Below are 22,211 nucleotides of genomic sequence, written 5' to 3'. Positions count from 1 at the left end.
AATTCTCAATTGCATTCTTCTTAATCCCCTAAGAACATGAGATGGCAAATAGATTATTTTGAAGTACTACACCCTTTAAAGACAGCTTCAAACATACCTGATTGTAGGTGCAATTCCTCTGTCCACACTTGCCGCACTTGAGCAAGTCTGTCTTGGTGCCTTGGGCAACTGCCAGCTGGTGATCATCAATGGCCTCCTTGGTAAACTTCTCTCGGAGCGCTTTCATTTCATCACTTGCCATTTCCTGCACGGATGGGATCAAAAAGATTATAACACCGTTTCATTCATCAGTCCATAATTACTCAACACCTTTCACGCTGAGTAAACAGTGTTGAGTTTGTCATTCAGCCACACAAAACTTCTTTGTTGAAAGCATGAGAAATATTCTATAACAAAGAAGTTTGGAACTCCACATCTTCCTTACACTGATAAATAAAAAAATTGCCTTAAAAAGAAATTACCACTTACCCTACATTCTAAAAGATAGAAAAAAATATCTATGATTTTAATTTTCATTCCTAATGTGCAAACTAGCACAGTAAGTTTTTATCAATCCCTCCACAAATGTCATGACCAGCAGGGTCAGATAATTTTCATATTGCAATCTTCCTTTTGTTGAAATTATAGGCTTTTTATTCCTAGTGTTAAATTGTATCATTTTGCTAATATATAATTTCATAACATAAGTTTAGAAAACAATATAAAACAAACACATCCTAAGATGCCCAGCCTAAACTTCATATCTTAAGATGTAATTCAGACATGACAATGATGATGATAATGACAATAATGGTGACAACAATGACAAAAACAACCATACAAATTTGGCACAATAACTTACATCAGATGACATGGTGGCCATTCTCTTGGGAGAAATAACACCTCTGAGGACATTTTCTCGCAGCTGTGGGTTCTTGCTGTCCTTGAGGTTATACACCCGAGATCGTAGGCGATTTTTATAGGCGGCATCGGTATTGCGGTACTCCTGATAGATGGCTTCCTCAATCTGTTCTCCGAGACTCTCTGGCGTGTCGACAATACCGTCTGGTAATTCTGAAAACGAAAACCTCCCATAAATATATATAACTTAAATTCTAGGTCATATACATAAAATTCTCCTTTGGAATATGGATCAATTATAAGAAACAAAACAAAGTAAATACCATTCTGCACTATATAAAGAAAATTAAATTTTATACTTTTCAATATTGGCAAAAAATGTGTCATGCTTTGTCCTACGCTTGTATGTGATGAATTCTGCATGGAAATACTAATACAGGTAAGGACACAAGAAGGCTAAATTGAGAATAGGGTGATCATTGTTCAGCATAAAGCAGATCATGGCTTTGTATATACTATATTTCATCAATCTATTAAATTTCTGTACCCAGTAATTTGGGTGGTACAACATATCTAGCTATTATTCCCATCATGTCAAATGAGGATAATTCTATTCCTTGCATCACCCACCACATCCTCCTAACTGCCGACTCATTTCCATAATTCCAGGTAGATATCTACATCTTACTGTCCTATTCCTGCCACTTCCAGTAATTTGATGTCAGATATTCCTGTCCTATGTTGTTAGCTATATTTCTACACAAAGTTGCTGAGGCACTTTTTTTGAAGGGACTATTGAACTTTAAATCTGTGCAATGTGCAACTCACTTTATTTCTGAGCAGTTAAAATGGATACATATGCAAAAACCCTTTAAAGTTTATAACATTTTTGGGCTCACTTGAATTATAACATACCTAATGATCTGAGCAAAATGCACTTGACAGCCATTCATAAAGGTGAAAAAAACACTTAATGGCAAAGACCTTCAGGATCACTAATCCTATGCTGATGGGGTATTGATGTGTTAGCTTGGCTGAATAGGCATTAGTGTCAAGTTCATGGCACTCAAAAAAAAAAAAAAAAAAAAAAAAAAAAAAAAAAAAAAAAAAAAAAAAAATTCTTTGCGAGGGAGCAGCCCAATACACGTCACATCCTTTCTCACTTTTCTAATTTGCTCATTGTATTACTAGGGCCATTTTTATGTTTATCTTTTTTTGTGTTGTTATATTGTGAGGGTTGTATTTAGCAATTAACAGGTTTTACCATTGTTGTAATAGTTTAACCCATTAGCAATGGATGGTATGATTTGCTGCAAAGGCAGAGTCGGTCATAGATGCGGATGGCACCGTGCCAGACAATGTAAACCAGCCATCCTACTGCACAAATATTCATTTAATACCATGACCAATGGGTTAAACCATTGCGGATGGGTGTCATACATGACAGAGGAGCTTTTGCCTGTTGTTGGGCGTCATGATGTACATGACGTTGTAATGTCATTGTACTATGAGCAATGTGTGTGTGATGATGACAATGCAGTTCACTTAAAATACAAAACCTAGATGCACCACTTTCATCTAGCACTAACAGGAGAGCCGTAAATGGCACTCATCCACAATCTGTAGCAAATACTATCTTTATAGAGCGATGACAAACAACAAGTTGCCTACTTCTTGCTCTAAAGTACTGGTGATGAAGGATGTGCAGGCAGAATGGGAGGAGGAAGGTGACTCAAACCATGCCCAGTGTCTACATTGTGCCCCTATACCTCTACATGTTATCTTCATTGTGGATAGTTATAGTTTTCGTATTCATTCATGACAAAACATGAATACAAAACTATTAAGTTAATTTTTGTCCCCTCATAAAACAGCAATACTTCTATCACACCGAGCATAAACTAAATGAGCTGATATGGATCCTGTAACACAATTTTAGTTGACTGCAGCATTGATAGAGCCTGTTATATGACACACAAGTCTCTCAATACAATAAAACAATAAAAGGACAAACATAAAAATGGCTCTAGTTTTACAATGAGTGACTGAAAGAGTGGGAAAAGTCAAGGTATGTTGCGTGAAGCTGCCTCGCTCTGAAATAAAACCCACCATGGAGACTGGGCAAGCTAATCTATCTCTGCCTGCAATGAGTTACTAGAATGAATTTGTATGAAATCAGTATCAGCTCACTGTGATTTGTACTCTCAGGGTTATAGAAGTATTATAGTTTTATGGGAGGACAAAGCAACTTTCTTTTCTTCATATTGTTTACTTTCCTAAACAACCAAATCTGACATCAGGTTGTGTGCCATTTCTCCTGGAAGCTGGCACTGAGTATAGACCATTTGTGGATGCCCTTGACAGCTTTCTTTCCTGCTAATGCTAGGAGGATATGGCACCATTAGCAAATTTAAACTAATGCTATCATGGTTAAATATCATAATGATTATCATCATTATAATGATAATAAATATCATCCATCATCAAATAGAAGTATTTTTACCTAAATTATCAAAGAAACACAGTAGCACCAATATCCCCTACCACCAAAAACACCATCATCATAATGTACATCTTGAGACTTATTGGTAATGGCTTAATTTCTATTTAACACTTTAAAATCATTGTTTCTCATATGTTTTCAAGCCATCTTCTTAGTACAGTGGTGAGCGTGCCAGCTTCACATCCATATGGTCGGCAGATTGAGCCCCAATGAGTTTCCACTGTTACCTGGCAGTTTCTACTGTGGTTGGGCATCACAGTGGGTAAGGACCAAGCTCAGATTGAGTCACACTTTTGGCACACTCTCTCATGAGTCAGCACTCGCTGAAACAGGTAGACCTGCCATAGTGCCTATAAGCTGGGCGAAGCATCTGCTCCGCAAATCTGGCTTATCCTTTTATGTTTTCATACAAAATTGTTAGGCCTAGAATTACTAAGTAGCTAGTTTGAGTGGACTGATAATTTTAACCATTTTTTTTTTAGATAAGGCTTGTAGTGCAAAAATGTATTGGGTGACCAGTTTACTTCTCACATTGATTTTTTTTTCTGCAAAAGAATGTTGGAATTTTTCCTTACTAACCAGCTACTGACTTTCAGCTCCAGGCTTTATCTCCAGTAGATAGAAAATTATGGTTTGGTTAACCCTATCACGACGGTGTGTCACACTCATGTGACACAGCTAAATTCACGATGCCGGGGCGTCATGCCAGTGTGACGATTCCAATGCAATATTGCAATGGCCTGGCATAGGGGTTTTCGCGTTGCGCGTGCCCCGTCGGGAAAGGGTTAATATTGTATTTTTCACCATGCCATATTTAACCAATTGCCGACAGGGCGCCTAACGACCTAACTGGTCGTCAAGGCGGGCGGTCTACGATACTAGTGGCACCAGTTAAAAATTAGAGGGACAGGGAGAGGGTTTTCTCCGCCCTCCAGGTAGCGCAGATTAGCCCAAACAATATTTTTCCATAAATACATCATAAAATGCAAGTTTAGGCTGACTTTGAGACCCTGTAACTCTAGAGCTAGCCCCATTACAGCTGTAATACTTTATGACTGTGTGCAGATCCCGATGTCGCGTCATGTACGCAATGACACCCGTATCTTAGGCCTAATCAGTTCCAACATGCATGTCTTGGCACCCGTACACAATGGGTTAATATTTGTAGGAGGAGAGACCTCAGTAGACTTTGTGAAGTCATGATAAGAATGCTCTCCTCTTAACCCTTTCCCGACGGGGCACTCGCTACGCGAAGACCCCTATGCCGGGCGATTGCAATATTGCATTGAAATCGTCACACTGGCATGACGCCCCGGCATCAGGAATTTTGCTGTGTCACACGGGTGTGACGCACCGTCGTCATAGGGTTAATGGGAAAAATGATCAAAGGGAAACTTTGTATGCAAAATTATGCTATTTCTAGCTGGATGTTGTCTACCTTTCTCAAATTTCACTTCAAACATCCTTCATTAAAAAGAGGAATCAATAGAAGCCACACATGCTTCCAGTAACAAGATAATGCCATTGAACTTATTCTCGACAGCTTTTAACTCTGTACTAAGTGTTGAGTTTTAGTCCAGACTATGGCTGTCAAAGGGTCTTTGAAAATTAGAGAATGTGGGCTAGACATGAGTTATCAAGGCATTTTTAACTGTAAGAGAAAGTCGTGCCACTTCTATTTGCACACATAGCAATTGCCTCTTAAATCACCAAACTACTTGACCTCTTGAACATGAGAATGTGTATACTGCCTCCTCGCAGCGCTCTTGACATATCCAAGGATGAGCATAGTGCATCATGGTTGAGTTGTGTTAGCATTAGTGTTTTTTCTACTGGATACTGTATGAGATCTTTCAGAATATAGGTTGTATGTGATACAATGGCTTACTTGACTTTCATTATTATTACATAGGAGTGTGATTCGCTTATACCAGGGGAGGTACGGATGTGTCCTACTATCAATGATTTTATTATTTCTTTATTGAACATTATGTAGAAATATAAAACTTATGATTAGTTTACCATACTACTTCAACTGTTTTCTTTTCTCCTTTAAGTCACTGAGGTCTCTCACCAAGGTCACTCTTCTCACCCTCCTCCCAAACCATGCAAATAACTTGTCACATGCACAGAATAAAAGATACGTTTCTAATTTGTAATATACTTTCACAATGTGTTATATTATGCTTAATTATAGAAAAAATACTCTTAAAAAGTTAAAATTATACTATACACGATTGAATAAATCAACATAATTTGAATACATCGTTAAGTAATTACTGCTAAAATGACGAAGAAAATATAGAAAACGGGTAATTTCACCCCAGACTAAACTAATTATTTAATCGTATTTTTCGTATCTTTGAGTAAAAAGTGCAATAGGTAAATATTGATAAAAACAAATAAAAATGGTATCACTAGTCAAGAAAAAATAAATGGAGCCTACTTCTGAACAGTCTCCGTGAATTTGAAGGATTTTTCAAAAATCACCAATTATTGAAATACCCTAATGCACAGGGGGAAGAGGTTGATTATGCATATATCTAATATATGGTACATGATGATTGTGTTGAGGTTTTGGCTTAAAAATTGTTATATTCAATAGCAACGTTTAAAATTTGGCGCACACTAGCATCCCGGATTTGGCATGGGGCGTGTTTTTTAGCATTCAGAGTGAAGGGGTTAAGCAGCTCATTGCCAATAAATTAATCTAAAATCAAATTCCAACCACTATTGAAAAATTTCAAAGTATCTCTTTGCAATGGGAATTCTCTACTTGCAAGATAAATAATCACCTGTCAAGAAACAAAGTAAGGAAGTGTCACAAAAAGCACCATGCCTAAAGCAATAACTGTTTCTAATGACAAAATTGCGAATGGCAAACTGACCTGAACACTTTAGAGCATTCGTTAACATGTCTCGGCACTTCAGCCGCAGGCTGTCAGTGGTGGGTGGAGCTGTAGGAGGAAACGAGGTAGGCTTGGAACACCCACTCCCACTGCTACTGCTGTTGCTATTACTGTTGTTGCCACTCTTGGTCTCCTTTTTCTCCTCTTTCTCCTTCTTCTTCTCTTCTTTATTGTCTTTGTCTTCATCCTCCTTTTTGTCTAGAGGGAGAGAAATGCCAAAGTTTATCTCTGAACACCAATACTTCAAAACTGGACCTGGCTAATCGACAGGGTGTGTTTATGTTTAGTACATCATACTAAGCAAACCTGTCTTAAAATAATAATTGCAGTTATATTTTAAGAATACAAACAATAACTAAAAATAAATGGTATGGGGATAGGCAGGAGATGAGTCACCAAATTACTGAGTGTTAGTGTATATTCTAATCTTGTATTCATACATAATTTATATATACTGTCAACTTTAGATAAACTGAAATTGCATTATAATCTTTAAAAAAAATGCTCATAATCCCATAATTTTAAGATTTAATTACCAATCCCAACCATAAACCTGTCTTCTAATCATTGCCTCCTCCATTAAAATAATTAATGTTATCATGTAAAATATCTAATCAAACCCAAGCAACACATAACCATGGTCAATTTCCAATGATTTCCAAAGAGTTGTTGTTCAGGAATAACTATGATTTCTGAGTGACAACAATTCTGTTTTATTTTATATCAATATTGCTACCAACAAGCAACCAAAAGTTAAGAGAAACAAACTTTTACTATGATTTTTTTCCCCCTATAGAAGACTTGTTTCTTTCCTACTCCATTGGTATAGTCTTTTAAGCATTGTTTAAAGTACAAACACTGGAGAATGTGTGTGTATCCATAAACCTGAATTTCAGTTAGAAACCATTCCTCAGTAATAACACAGCAAGATAGCTACCGATCATTTATACAGGTAGAAATGACCAATCCTTCTATAATCACGAAGGAAAACCATATATAATAATGAACTCTCCAAAGTACCTGAGGTCTGATTTGAGAGAGGATTATTCCTCATAATACATCAGACATGGACAAACCACATAAAATACCGTGGATACACCCTATGCTTTCCATAATAAAAACACCAAGATTCACCTAGAAGCCACTGGATAACACAACATGATAAAACAACCCACATTACCTTCTAAACAAAATTAATATGTAACAACCCTTACCAGCAGAGACTCACCAGGAACAAACTTTTTCCAGTTCTTGATGAGCTGTTTGGCCGTTGAAATGACATCATCATCCGTGGACGCTCTTCGTAGGGCATTGACAGTCATGCCGATGCGAGTTTTGGATAGCACCTAAAATCAGTAAAATTAAGACTATTAATTCTGAATCACAGATAAGCAATTTTGGGAAAATTATATCTAATATATCAGAGTGGGCTATAATATAATGCCTTGTACCCTGTTGGCTTGACATCAATTTAAATGAAACAGTAACACTTTTAAAGGATCACAAATTCTGCAATGTTTTGAGTCAGAGTACTCATCTTCAGAGGATAAAAAATACTTTTTTTCTGAAACTGCAATAAACAGCATCTTTGCAGATATCTGAAGATCAGAAGATGGCATCAGAACCTGGACTGGTATATATAAACATTTTCGGGGAAATATCATCTCTCTCTCAAGTGTGACAACAGCACCTATGAATTGTCAAAGGTGAAAGAAAATTCTCAGGAAGAAAATTAAGTCAAAGGAGATCTTACCTCCTCACAGAATATGAGAAATAAAGAAATGTAAAATGATTGATTAGTAAATAATTGAGTTTCAAGTAATGTGTACTGTGATTTTATCTTTCCTTTTCTAATCTTCATTTATATTCAAATATTGAGTAAACATGATTAAATGGCATGAAATACACCTAATGTAGCATTAGGTAAATGTTAATGTTTGACAATTGAAAAAAAAAATCCTGGATTTTTAACAGGCCATATCTAGGTTCTTTTATCATAACCCTACAGTAATCCATTGGATAAATGATGAAAATTGTAAAAAGATAAAGGTTATTCTCTTAACAAACTGATGCAGATGCTTTGTAATGAATTCATTAATTTGATAACTTGAGCAGCCTAATTCCTTCATACAAATTTGTAGAGACCTATAAATCCAATATCATTTTAATGAACATCATTATATTCCTCTAAAAAGCTCTTTCAAGACACCTCATCAGATGTAATTACTTTTTTGTTTGCCAGGAGCAATTCTAGAACAAGCAGAGCATTCTTTGGGGGTGAAAAAAAATCCTACAAATAAGGATAGGTACTTGGATGTCTTATGAGGTTCGGACTTGAAAACAATTTCGAGAATTTTATAAATACCAGTCCTCGCTATAAACAAAGGAAGATGTACTCTGTTTCTTACTGTAGCTGTATTTCCTTTCCTTTCATACACACACTTGCATTTTGTACTGTTGGGCTAAAGTTCTGTGGTTCTTTTGCATGGTGTACCATCTAATAATTGGAGGCCAACTATACCTTAATAGCTATTACATGGTATTATCTTTTAGACTGTGCAAGTCATACATGAATAATCACAGCCATATAAGCCATCATGTTCAGGCTTTTTAACCATTGCCGCCCGGCCACTGGGCTTTTGAATGCGCGGTACACATGCTGTACCACCCGTCCTGTGTGGGTTAATATATTTAACCCGTTAATGCCGGGTGACAAGATAGAACATCCAGAGGTGGCAGTACTAGCCACCAGGGACGAGATATTATGTCACGGCTTTCCATCTGGCTGGCACGCCGGGTGATCGGGCGCATAGCACTTGGCCATGGCCAGAGCAGAGACATAGCCTGAGGCATTAGGCTTAGCATTTAGACCATTTGGAGCCAAAACAGCCCCATCAGCAGCCGTTAACAAAAATACCTAGCTGAAGGTCAAATGGAATGGACATATTACACAGAGACGAGGAAGTTCCAGACAATAATATTCCTTAACCTTTTGATTGGAAATTAAAATTAAAAAGAGATCATGTAATTAAAAATCCTTCTGAGAATGTTGATACAAATATCTATAGGACTGAGTATAATATCAAATACAATGCATTAACTCACCTGGAAGTTGATTGGAAGGGTTTGCAACACTTTCAACAAATCCAGTGCCTGCGTCTGGTCCTGCAAACCAAGAAAGAGGAAAAACATTGAAGCAGCAATTGCAATTATCTCAGCTTGTCATTTCCATAATACCATCCGTTACTCTTCAATTGTTATAAATTTGAAAACTGATTATTCAAATGCTAGTAGTCTGGCTTTCATAACAAGAAAGAGGCAAAACGATTAACATTCTTTTTTTTTTTTTATAGCTATATCAACATCATTTTATGTATCCAATTGATGACCTAGTATGTTGGCATGCAGAAATATTAGTAACAGTTACCAAACAGAAAATAGTTAGAAGCCACTCAACATTCTCCTTAACTTATATGAACAAAGGCAATTCATTCTTCAAGTTTACTCTGATATCTAGTAATTTGTTGTCTAAACTGGACATTTGACTTTCAAGCAAAGGATTAGGTGACTGGTGTATATATACCAGGGACACAAGCAAGTACAGCTTAGACAACATACCAAATGACATATATTTGAATCTGGAATTACCAAGCTAGCATCCTTAAATAAAAATATATCATACTATAGTTCTATTGCTACAACCGATGATAGATTTATAATGGTAAAATGTGCTTACATTGTATATTCCATCACCCTGTAAAGTTTGGGGATATTCCAGAAAAAAATCCTTTTCAGTGTTTTTTTTTTTTTTTTTATCCAAAACAAATGAGATATGGCAGCATTGCAAGTCCTCCCCATCCCTATATCCAATTGCAAGCAATAAGCCCTGCCTACACCAAGTAGTTAATAGATAGAATCATGCAGGGTTGCCACTCTCCGCCTCCTCAACTTTGCACCTCTGGAGGATAGAGCGGTGAAAGTGATGGACATGTGCTTCAAGATACCTCAAGGCTTATAGTAGTATTGTAGTATGAGCCAGCTCATTATAATATTAATAGAAGGAAGGCTGAACTTGTTTAACTGACTTATTACAAAAATAAATTCAGTTTAACAAGGATGAAAGTATAGTATAGTTTAGTTATTGACAGTATTGCTCTCTTAGAAAAAGTGTATGGAATCTGGCAATGAAAATTATGATAACTTTCATCAATGGCATTTCCTGCACAAAAAATAAAGTAGTTATCTGACATAAGAATATACTCCCTGCAGCTCCTTCAAGCTTTATCCTGAACTGTTAAACAATCACCAGAAGTGGTTTAGTTTAACCTGATGTGCAACGGTTTGGAAAGGAGCCATCTATTGGAATAAGTATGAAAGTACCCTTAGTTCGACTGGCTAATCAGAAGCAAGGACAGTTTCATGTTCTTGTGTTCGAGACTTCACAAATCTTAACTTTCCGGGCTAGGTGTCGTATCACAAATTTGTGTGTGTTGGTGGCATTGGTTTTGGTACAGAACATCCATTGGCAACAAGGAACATGCATCTATTTACGATGTATTCAAAAGCTTGAATTCAATTAAGGGCCCAGGCCAGGCTCCATCGTACCAGAATATACGTGGACGATATTTGTTTATCACTGCACAGGTGAGTAAATTGTAAAGAAACCACATCTTTTGCATCTTTATTTTACAATCCACTCAAAGCCCCGAATTTCAAATGTGTTCTTCAAGCCTGTTGCATTGGGACGGGAAAGCAACACTACCTTGGAAACTAAAGGTTTGCACCCAAAATAAATGCCAAATTCATTCTGATCACAGCTAATTAATTAATACCATACAAATTTTGTCTGTGAAAGCATCATGGTCATAAATAAAAAAAATATTCAAAATAAAAATTACTTAGAACAGGACTGCGGGAATTAACCCCATGGCCTCTGTGCTTTACACTTTTGCTAACACCAAAATAATTGACCCACACATATTCAGGAAGATTGAGCTTTGAATGGTTGCTTATATTCCAAAATATACATTTTGTTTGCTTCTGATGGAACACAATCCACAGAGGCTATAGTATGAACGATCTCAAGCTACGTGAGATTTGTGGAATTATTAGAATTTCTTCCGATAATTTACAGAAGCTGACAATTTCATTTATTACAATTTGATGTCTGCATATAAAAAAAATATATATATAATAGTAGTTGTGAAGCAGAATAACTTTAAAATCTTTTTTATATTGTTGATATGCATGCTGTCCAACATTAAAAAATCCTCCTCATTATCAGTTTATAGATTTTCCCTGGCATCCTATCAGTGTCATCCTTCCCTGCCAATACACATTTCACCTTCATCTCCATCTCATTCCATAAATCCCCCTCATCCATGCACTCGATAGTGGTCATGCACAGGCAATTCCCACCAGCCTTTCCTCGGCCAAACAACCATAGCCAAGTCACGGGTGTCCAACGCTCTCCCTCGCATTTCCCGACCACTGTCCCTGGCCGCACAAACCAAGGCCACACATGCACTAATTCCCCTGCCGGAGTGACAGTCCCTGGGCGAGGTGCGTGTGAGGAGAGCGGGCAAGCGAGGGGCGAGGAGGGAGAGGAAAGCGTGGCAAGGGCGGCAAAGGAGAGGCGCCTGGGCGAGGAAGAGGAGGAGGAGGAGGGAAGCATCCGCGGGTGGCGTACCCATGCAGGCTCCACAAGTGACAACAAAACATCTATTTCTGACAACCAAACGCTCTCTCCGGCCACTCACGCTGCCACTCGTGGTCATCTTGTCGAGCTTCTTCTTGATCTTGAGCACTTCGTCATCGCAACCCATGGTTTCCAGCGGAGCCTCGAGCGGGGGGAGGATTTCAGTCAGAAAAAGGAAGGATCGGCGGCGTAGTATCGAGCACAGGAGACGCCGGCGACGACTGCGGGGATCGGGCCGCTACGCCGCGCCGCCGCCGAGCGCTCCCCGCTCGCCTAGCGCTGCTTGCTATTCGCCACGGCTTGCGGGTCTTGGTGGGAATCTTTCATTTAAGATTTTGAATGCTTTCGCTGCGTACTTTGTCGCTGGGGTGCCCGCCACGGCACGCCTCACCCACCGTTGAGCGCTTTCGTGCTCGCGTACAGATTCTTGCTATTTTGGTCTGGTTGCGGGGCATATTTCATTACGTCTTGTACATTGTATTATAATTTGTAGAAGCATTTTATCATTGGTATGCTCTCTCTCTGTCATGCCGTTCCCGCCACCCAGCTATCTGCATCTGAGTGAGCGCTTACTTGCTAATTATGTGTGCCAATAAACTTTCTTGTTAATTGGCTTGTAACGGGGGTTGAAGTGGTTGTCTTTTTTTATAACCATTTACATGGCAAGGTATTATGTGGTATGTATTCAGTGCGAGACATGCAGATGAGAACAGTTGAGGTTTGATCGCTCACTCTGCTACGCCGTTCCAGCTACCAAGCCTATAGCCGCTAGGTCAGCCATTCCTGCTACTTGCTTAGGTTGGAGGGCTCATTTGCTTGTTTGTTTTTGGGCCTGTTGGTCAGTTACAAGTATTTTTAGCACTCAGGAATATGTATACAGGTTTACAACGGGGGGAGGGGGGTTAGACATTTATTTTTTAATAACAATACATGTGATTTACATCTACAACTTTTCTTTGCTTTGATCTTAAACAAGATTGGCTCTTCACTCTTTCTAATCTACAACCTCACCAAAAAAACAAACAGCAACCAACATAAATCTCCCAAACAGAATTTCCCGCAACCAAACAACACGGAACTGACACCCTCGCTGTCAAATTGGCGCGCAGATCCTCAACAAAGCGCCGCCGATGAAATAAAACCAAGGAAATTCCACAAACCCGTCCGTAATTCCGATCTAAAACCGTCCTCCCAGTCGAAACAGATTACCAAAGCTCCCTTCTACGCCCAAATCGCGACCATCCGCCCATCTGCAACCCCGAAAATAAGAGAAAAAGCGAGTCCCGAGAGCGGCGTGAAAGAATATCCGCCTCGAGAGAAGAAGAAGGAAAACGGAGCGAGACCAACACACACACACACACACTCCCAGTCCCCCGAAGAGCGAGGACCTGCCGCCTTTTTCTCTGTCCTTTCCCTTGTTCGTCCTCCACGATGGCCGAGGGCGAAGGAAGTGGCACGGTGACACCCGGGGAAGAGGAAGAGGAGTCGGGCATCTCGATGGTGGAGGTGTTAGAAGAGGAACAAGAGAGAGAACTGGACGCGGCGGCTGTCTTGGGCGCCTCCGATGACACCAGCTGTACTTACGACCAGGTAGGTCCTGCGGGGGGAGGCGATCCAGACCACTCTCTTTGCCCGTGTTTCTAACGGAAATTTTGGTTCTGGTCTTTTGTATTCCGGGCTTGTTGGGTGGGAGGCCAGATTTCGCCGATGCTCAAGACGTAGGTCCTGTGCTAACCCTCCCCATAGTAGAATGGGTTCACGATGACCAACTGTAGCTACGATATTGGCCCCAGTAGATGGAGAGGGCTTGGAGTACACCAGGGGACGTACGGAGTTAGAGAGAAACATAATACACTAATAAAATGGGTAAACGGTGCTAAGAAATTCAAATGACCAAACACATGCTATGCCAAGGGGCTCTACCCCCTGTAGCCCTCACCAAGGGGGGCTGGCTACCCCCACCTGGTCTGTAAATGTTCAGGCAACATAAAGCTCAGGCAAGGCATCTAAATATGAAAGCAAACCATGCGATATTTGTAGTATGCATTCACATGATGGTTCAAGAGGAGCTATATGGAATAAGTGGATTATTGAAGCCACGATGTAAATACAGTTGTGCTACAATTAGTAATAAAATTATATTAGCTACCTTTACCTCCACATCCCGTGACTTTGACGCTTGGTGCAAAGAATGCTTCCCCCGTCCCCTTCTTACACCATCTTTATAATCTTGGACCTACCACTTCTGTGTGCTTGCGGAAGAGACTGATATTGCAGATGAGACACTTGTTCATCCTGAAGGAGTCGGGTTGGAATCGAGCCTTTAAGTGAACTGCGTAACCATCTTGTTTGCATCTACTCATCCATTTTTTATGGGGGAATTCCAGCGTCATTTATGTGTCTGATATTGCGGGTAGCATATACGTTTTTCCTTTATGGTGTCGGAATTTGAAAGAATGTAGGTTGTGTCACTGGTACTAGTATTGTCACAAAGCTTTGTTAACCCATTGGTCGCGGATGGCATCATTTGCCGTCAAGGCAACCAATAGGCCTAGATGCGGATGGGCTGAGCCATATGTGATAATAACAACACAAGGCTGTATAAACTTATTTAAAGATACCAGGGCTAAAAGGTTAAGTGTGGGAGTTAACAGCAGTGCCGTTTTAGACCTGTAGGTGAAAACCAGTGGATTTCAAAATTAATGAGATCTTTTCCTAGAAAACCTCTGTATAGTAGGTTTTCTGCCATTTTACCAACACTTAGGAATTTGCTTTTTTATTTGATATTTTGCTAAGGTATATACCACAGTTCAAGTCCATAATTTAGGCAAAATCTGTACTTTGAAATTCTTGGTGAATATAACTAGATTTTTTTGGCTTGTAATCCAAGTATGTGGTCCATATAGTAGCCATTGTGGATAGATATTTTATCTGATTGAAGCCTTGTTGATTATTCAATGTACAGCATGAAAATGTATATTGACCAGACATATAATGTGTTGCAATGGTAATTACAACTTTCTCCTGTTTCATCACATTTAGGGTCACATGAAACGTCAGGCCCTGTATGCCTGCATGACATGTTGCCCAGCAGACAGCGAGCTTCTGGCAGGAGTTTGTCTGGCTTGCAGCTACCACTGTCATGAGGATCATGAACTTGTTGAACTTTACACCAAGAGGTCAGTAATTTCTATACCATTTCTTGTATATCTGTTGAATGTTGTAACATTATTTCTGTAAATTTTCTTTTAAAAATATCACAGTAACACCTGAAACCAGTTCAGTTCAGTTTAGAGAGATTTGCGAAGACGTCTCTTCGCCCGGGCTATATGCATGAGGCAGTGCGGCCAACTGAAACCAGTGCTAGTGATAACAGCATTAAGACACAGAGGAGAAGTGAAACAAAAAGGTTCTTAAAAAACAAGAGGGTAGAAAATTTGAATATGCTATTGCTCTTGACTTAGGATTTATAGACAGTAAAGCTTCTTTAAGACTATAAAAGAAATACCAATGGTATTGGTATTTGTGGATAGCCTAGATCAACTGCAAATGATGTCAAGAACTTGTATATGGCAATGATCACCATAGTCTTTTAAATAAGGACAGGCTTTGACCATTTTTAGGTCCTTAGACCAGTTCAGAGGGTCAACCTTCAGTAGTATATTCATGTATGTTTTAGGGTATTGTATAAGCCACCACAGAATGCAGAAGTTCTGTTGTATTAGCAGGAATGATCTTTAGGAAACAGGAGGACAATTTCCGTTGGTCATTAGACCCAAGTTTCAGATTCCGAGACTGCTCGTTACTAGTCCTTAGCTAAAGGCATCTTTAATTATCCATTGCCAACAGTCATGGTCACAAAGCTAAATAGGTAGTGAGGAATAGACAAGGAAATTATAAGTTAAAGAGAGAGAATAGACCAGGGAGAAAACACTACATTTTATCAGAAAAGAAATTATGTGTGTATTTGTTTGTTTGTTTTTCTTTTTTCTTCTTTTGTTTCTTATGTATATATGTATATATGTATATATGTAAAGACATAACTGCCTTCAGAATGACATGTATTACATTTAGTGTACATGTTCATAATTTTTTTATTATATTTAATTTTATTATGATTACTATGATTATTAGTGTTATGATTATTATAAAGATAATTAATATTGATATTATTATTATTAATAAAACAATCAAGTCAGTAATATGGTCTTTCCAATAGGCACTTCCGCTGTGACTGTGGCAACTCAAAGTTCTCCCAGAATTCCTGCAAGCTCCTCAAGGTTAGTAAAGTCTCTGAGCACAAGAATGAATTTGTCAGACAGTTCCAGAGATATCGCTGTCCAAGGACAGAGTTTGTATCAAACCTAGTAAATCTGTTATATCTATTACAGGACAAGTTGCCAGAAAATCCAGAGAACTGCTACAACCATAACTTCAGAGGGTCCTATTGCACTTGCAAGAGACCTTACCCTGATCCTGAAGACACTGTTGAAGATGAGATGATTCAGTGCTGTGTGTGCGAGGATTGGTACCATGGCCGGGTAAGTTTTTTTTTTAAGGTATAGTTTAACATGTTACTCGGCACATATTGGATAAGATTATTAAAAGTTCAAAACTGTGAAGCAAGTCTTTAAGACTTCTAAAAACATGACAACAAATGAAATAGAATTAATTATTGGAATGGCTATGGAAGGCACTAAGGGTGTAAGCTGAACCCATTATAATATTATCCATTGTGCTAAGGTTACAGTTCATTTTCAAGCATTCATGACATTGTGCATCTTGGATTACTGGTACTAGTGAATGCCATCATGATGCAGAATGTTCATACTCACACATGGGAAGGATAGGTCCCAAGTATCACCTGAAGATGGTGTCCACCCGGATATTTAGGATGTAGTGTTCCTATTTTTGTTATTGGATGAAAGCGACATAGCTCAGCAGTAAAGTTTGCACCCAGTGAGCCCCTTCCAGTAAAGTCAGTTGTGAGTGTGTTGGCATCAGCCTGAGGTCAGGTGAAAAGGAACTACCCACACTACCACCTTATTCCAGTGTAGTACATATATCCCCTATTATCCACTTAGATGTGAGATCATTTTTATTGTTTAATTATTCCAAATGTTTTTTCCTGTTATCATTTACAAAGGATAATGGAGAATATTTACTACATTTCATAATAGACATTTTATATAGTTTGAAAAAGGATGTGTACAGTATAACTGTATTAGAGTTTGAATAGGGTATAGATCTTGAAGCTAATTGGGTAAACCAAAGTAAATTGATGATTATTTCTCACACTGCTGTATTTGCTATAAATGATTGGTATTATGGATTATAGCCGCTCTTTTCTCTCTCTCTCTCTCTCTCTCTCTCTCTCTCTCTCTCGTTTTTTTTTTTATATGTGTATGAAATCAATTGAAGCAGTAAATCTTTACCTTTAGTTCTTTATAGATCCCCTACCCCCCTTTTTAGCACAAATGCGTAATGAGTTCATATTTTTACAGCATAGCGAGATTTTCATGCTCAAACCCTAAAAGAAACAACTAAGATTGTCTTTTGGTGTATAAGATGTGGATAAATTACCACCACCAGTATAAACTCTTAAACATTGAAGAACTGAAATGTCCATAAATGTAATGTAGAGAGGAAAGCCAAGTTATTATTTCCCTTTATATTTCAGCACCAGGGTGGGAAGACTCCTTCAGACAGTGAGTTTGCAGAGATGATATGCAGCCAGTGCCTTACCAAGCATGATTTCTTAGCACACTACCTCGGTCTTACTGGTAAGATGATTAAAGGTTATAATGCAGTATTCTCTTCATCTAACCTACACTTCCAAGCTTGTTTGAAAGAAATTCGGGGTTATGGTCTGTTCCTAGCCATCTGTTTCTTTTGCTTCCTGGCAAACTAGCATGATATCAAGACAGTAGGATGAAAAATGAACAAGGAGTGCCCTTTCAAAATGTCTTTGAATGATGGAGTTGGAGAAAGGGAGATTATGCCAGACTTTAAGACAGGGGTTCCCAAACTGGGGTACATGTACCCCCAGGGGTACATTTGCATGTTTCAGGGGGTACATTTGGTCTGAAGGAAACAATTACTTGCACAATACATGGTGTTGTAATCTGCACTCAGATTGCACTTTTCTCATTTTCTTTGTGTTGATTAGCACCACCTTTATTGAAATTTCTTGGTTGTAAGGTAATACCATTTGTATTTACTATTATAAACCTCACATGGCTTGGTCTGCAGTGTAGATCTGTAAATATCAAAATATTAAAATGTCCTCTTTTACTATTAACCCACACAGGACGGGTGGTACAGCATGTGTACCGCGCATTCAAAAGCCCAGTTGCCGGGCGGCACAGTATTGTGCCAGCTATTCAATTGATTTAGGCCTAATAATTCGAAAGCCCCGGCATTTGGACATTCTAGGCTAGAAATCCCCCGTCGGGAATGGGTTAAGCTTAATTTTTAGTGTTAGGGGTACATGGGAACCTATAAAAAGCCTAAGGGGTACTGAGGAACAAAAAGTTTGGGAACCCCTGCTTTAAGACATAAATAATACAATCAGTAGTTAAATATTCATAGAAATATTGTATACGTAGAAAATATTTTGATACATGGAGACCTTTAGGGATCTATTCATCAGCCTGCTCTTTGCAATTAAAACTAACAAGTAGTGACAAAAATTGAAGGTTAAAGGTTTTGAAAATCTTTTGAGTAAGAGAGAGTGAGTGAGAGTGAGAGTGAGACAGACAGACAGACAGACAGACAGACAGACAGTGTGTGTATGTGTGTGTGTGTGTGTGAGAATCAGCTTATCCATGTACTTACATTACTTTCGTATGTTATAGTTTCAGTTGTGAAGAGGGAGGAATCCAAAGCATCTGTCGATGTTGAAACTGGTGCTGATAAGAGTACAAAGGTAAGGATGGAAAGATTATTTTTTTTATAGGTGATAGTTGTTCTTCCCCCCATGTTTTTTAAGAATTCTTTTATATATCTGACAGTGGCTACTGATGGTTGTGGAAAGTACGTAACCCTGTAAAAACTTTTCCAGAAAGATACCTCTGCGTCTGTGAAGAGTGAAGAGAATGAGCCAAAGGGTAAAAAAGAAGTTACCAAGGAGGAGGAAAAAGCAGATGATAATGCTAATGTTAAGAAATGTGAATCAGCAGGTGAAACTCTTACCCAGTTGGAGTGCTTGTGTGCTTGTATATGTATGTGTGTTTGTGCATGTGTGTACGTGTGTGTGTGTGTGCGTTTGTGTGCGTGCGTGTGCACATGTGTGTGCGTGTGCATGTGTGTGTGTTTATAAGTGTAAGGGTATGATTATAATAATGACATATTAATCAAAATGTTATATACCTTCTGTATACTTTTTAAGCAGTGAATTCTTACTAAATTTTCAGAGTGCAAGTTGAAAACATTGGTCAAGCAAGAATTTCCAGAAGGTGCTGCATTCTTTTCCATGAATTGGCGGAAGCAGTTGTGCACTTGTGACGAGTGCAAGGTAATAATCCCTGGAAAGTGTTTGCATGACGTGTTTGAAATATTTGATTGACAATAAGTAATGGCTGATTTTTATCTCTGAGGATGTATTTTATCAAAAGGTATTTCTTGATGAATGACCTTAGTTAAGAAAACCTATTCCAATCCTGCCAGGCAAAGTATGAAGCCGAGGGAGTGAGCTTCTTGCTCGATGAAGAAGACACGGTTTCCTTCTATGAAGAAAGTGGAAAGAACCGTCACAGAAGCCACTCGGCACCAGTACAAAGAGAGCTAGAGGCCCTTTCTTCTCTAGACAGAGTCGTCCGTACAGAGATGGTTCATGGTACGTACACTGGTCAAGTTAACAGGAACTGTATATTTATAGATTATAGGGAATAGGACATAGTACAGGTGAAAGTATCATCTCTAAGGACTAAGTCATAGAATATCTATCGTTGTATGACAATAGTTGAAAAGCATTGATAATCTGTAACTAAGCTTCCAAAATAAATTCCAATTTTCTTTTACTGTTTTGTCACCTTATTTTGTCATACTTTTGTTATAGTAGTGCTGTGTTTTACTTTTTTCCCTTAAAACTTTTGCTTTCTCTTCACATAGAGTACAACACACTGAGCTCATCCCTGAGAGAGTACCTGCGTAAGTTTGCTGAAAACAAGAAGGTGGTTCGAGATGAAGACATACGTGAATTCTTCTCGCAACTAACAGCAAACAAGAAGCAACGACCGGGGTCGTCTGTCCAGCTGTTCTGCAAGTGAAGTTGTAATGGAAGTTTAATCTCTCATAATAACATTATCTTGGCTTAAAAGTCAGCCCTTGGTTTTATATTTGTGATAAAATTCTGTATTTGGTGTGCATTTGGAGACTGATTTACAGATTTCCTTCTTTGTTAATGTGGATACATTGCTGGTGATGTTTATTTTATTATTAAGAACAATTACAGGAAAAGTCTTGCCTTCAGTTTTTCCTACATGTGTTTTTCATGAAGAGGATGGGGCTGAATATGGTTGGTTTTCATCAGTAGCAGCACTTGATTTTTTCTCGTCACAAGTGATGGAAAGGATACCTTGTTTTACAGGAATTTATTTTTGTAAGGAGCATATAATAATTTTATAAATTCAAACCACGATTGTTATGCTACATTGTTAAGTTGTGTATCATCACAATTTTAATTCTTGTTCACTCTCATAGAACATATGCGAGTGGTAAATCATAGCCTCTTCCCTTTGTTCGAAAGAGAGCCACTATTTGTTTATTTGTTTGGTAGACAAGGCCTATTTACTATTTACAGACGGAGCAGTAACTCACGGCCTCTCTACCTTTAAAGCTTTAGGATTCATGTTGTTGTCTCAGGTTTCTTGATAGCATTACCAAAGAAACGGTTTAAATCATAACAAAAAATGTAAAGAAGAAATTGTATCAGATTTGAGGTCTTATTTTTCAATATATATTCGGTGAATCTTGGAATATAGTATTTTTTTGACTTTTTGAATGTTAATGGACTGAGATAAAAATAAGATTTTGAATTTTGTAAACTGTACAACAATATTTCAATAAAATAAACCTTGTGCTGCTCCAAGTTACTATTTAACAATATGTTCAGCTTGGGAATTCCCCCCAAAGTTTTGTAGTATGAATAGAGACATTAGATAGTTAACTTGTAATGACAGTTGTAGTGTTGTAGTTCCACTGATGGAGGACCATTTTATCTCTTAGAAGTACCAAGGAATGTAAGTGACTTTCTCTTGTGAAAATGTTCTGTTGAAGTAGAGAGTTGAATCTCCATCTGTAACCCCAAGTCTTTGGTAGATGGTATAAGTGAGACAACTTCACAAGAGATTTAATTATAATGCATTTTGATAAGCTCTTTATCAGAGTATGTAATTATGAAGATTTGAGTGAAGTGTGTTAATTTACGTCTCTCGAGTTGTGAGGTTATTCATTCTCACTTGTCCCACAATGAACTCTGTTCACTTGAATCTTTTCTTTTGACTTGCTATATGATTTTTGGCCAATGCTGTCTTTTTTATTTTTACTTTACTGTAAGATATTTCTTTGCTTTCTCAGGGCAATCGTTCTTATTGACCATGAAATAGTTTGTGGAATACTTTGATTTTGTGGAGAGGTTTGCATGTGTGTCTGGGGGGGGAGGGGTTCAGGTGGAGAGCCAGTCTGTATTTCATGAAGACTATCTGATGCCACCAATATTATATGAAACTGTGATGTAACTCAATACAAATTTTGAGAAATAAAGAATTGAGCTGTACTTCGATTTTTGCTTTGCCAAAACACATTTGTTACTGGTCAGTAGCATGGCCACATATGATCAAGGAGCTGACCATCACACTTCATTAGGAAATTAATATTTATAACATCACCTTTGTACCTCTGAGGCAGTGTTTACAATTCCCTGTAAAGTCTAGAGGGCTTATCCCCAGTGAAGTTCTAGTACCACATTAAGTAACTTCAATAAAATGTGGAGCTCCACTGAGCGACCATTCTATTTAGCATACGACCATTAAAAGACCATTAGAATGGTGTGTAAATGGTCACTTTAGGTCAAGATTAATAATAGACTTTATTAAGTGACTGATGACAGGAATGTAGCTACGTATTTCAGACCAGTGACTTTGCCATAACTGAAATAGACGAATGGACACCTGACTATGGAATGTGGACCGTTTTAAGTCATCGACTAACTGATTCTACCCTTAAGTATTGATGACAGGCAGGAACCTAAGTAATAGAT

The 22,211-nt window shown here is 38.3% G+C and overlaps 2 protein-coding genes across 2 annotated transcripts in view; one reads left to right on the top strand and one right to left on the bottom strand.

Moving 5' to 3' along the window:
• Nucleotides 1-12,363, bottom strand: part of TfIIS (RNA polymerase II elongation factor) — a 14,593-nt gene extending 2,230 nt beyond the window's left edge. Inside the window, exons 1-6 of the mRNA XM_043024734.2 lie at nucleotides 12,012-12,363; nucleotides 9,358-9,417; nucleotides 7,481-7,598; nucleotides 6,232-6,450; nucleotides 842-1,053; nucleotides 98-244 (exon numbers count right to left, since the gene is read on the bottom strand). Coding sequence (XP_042880668.1) covers nucleotides 98-244; nucleotides 842-1,053; nucleotides 6,232-6,450; nucleotides 7,481-7,598; nucleotides 9,358-9,417; nucleotides 12,012-12,077 — 822 coding nt within the window. The 5' untranslated portion in view covers nucleotides 12,078-12,363. The remainder of the gene's footprint in view (nucleotides 1-97; nucleotides 245-841; nucleotides 1,054-6,231; nucleotides 6,451-7,480; nucleotides 7,599-9,357; nucleotides 9,418-12,011) is intronic.
• A 673-nt stretch (nucleotides 12,364-13,036) lies between these two features.
• On the top strand, nucleotides 13,037-21,728 carry LOC122258653 (putative E3 ubiquitin-protein ligase UBR7). The gene is made up of 10 exons (XM_043024733.2): nucleotides 13,037-13,540; nucleotides 14,993-15,129; nucleotides 16,170-16,230; nucleotides 16,342-16,491; nucleotides 17,631-17,733; nucleotides 18,808-18,878; nucleotides 19,014-19,131; nucleotides 19,366-19,466; nucleotides 19,619-19,787; nucleotides 20,063-21,728. Exons 1-10 carry the CDS (start codon nucleotides 13,382-13,384, stop codon nucleotides 20,218-20,220), a joined length of 1,227 nt encoding a protein of 408 aa, XP_042880667.1. The 5' UTR covers nucleotides 13,037-13,381; the 3' UTR covers nucleotides 20,221-21,728.
• Nucleotides 21,729-22,211: the final 483 nt, after the last annotated feature.

The sequence above is a fragment of the Penaeus japonicus genome, unplaced genomic scaffold (assembly GCF_977035675.1).
Source record: "Penaeus japonicus unplaced genomic scaffold, GWHDUDI00000001_assembly GWHDUDI00000017, whole genome shotgun sequence".
Taxonomy (NCBI): Eukaryota; Metazoa; Arthropoda; class Malacostraca; order Decapoda; family Penaeidae; genus Penaeus; species Penaeus japonicus.
Note: the sequence above shows the minus strand (reverse complement) of the source record. Positions and strands in the feature narration are given on the sequence as shown.

What these genes read in the sequence shown, in the direction of transcription:
- LOC122258653 (XM_043024733.2), top strand. Translation starts at nt 13,382, where the DNA reads ATGGCCGAGGGCGAAGGAAGTGGCACGGTGACACCCGGGGAAGAGGAA. An exon ending in GTTGAACTTTACACCAAGAG is followed by an intron (nt 15,130 to 16,169) that starts GTCAGTAATTTC and finishes TCTTTCCAATAG; the next exon opens with GCACTTCCGCTGTGACTGTG. An exon ending in ATTCCTGCAAGCTCCTCAAG is followed by an intron (nt 16,231 to 16,341) that starts GTTAGTAAAGTC and finishes TATCTATTACAG; the next exon opens with GACAAGTTGCCAGAAAATCC.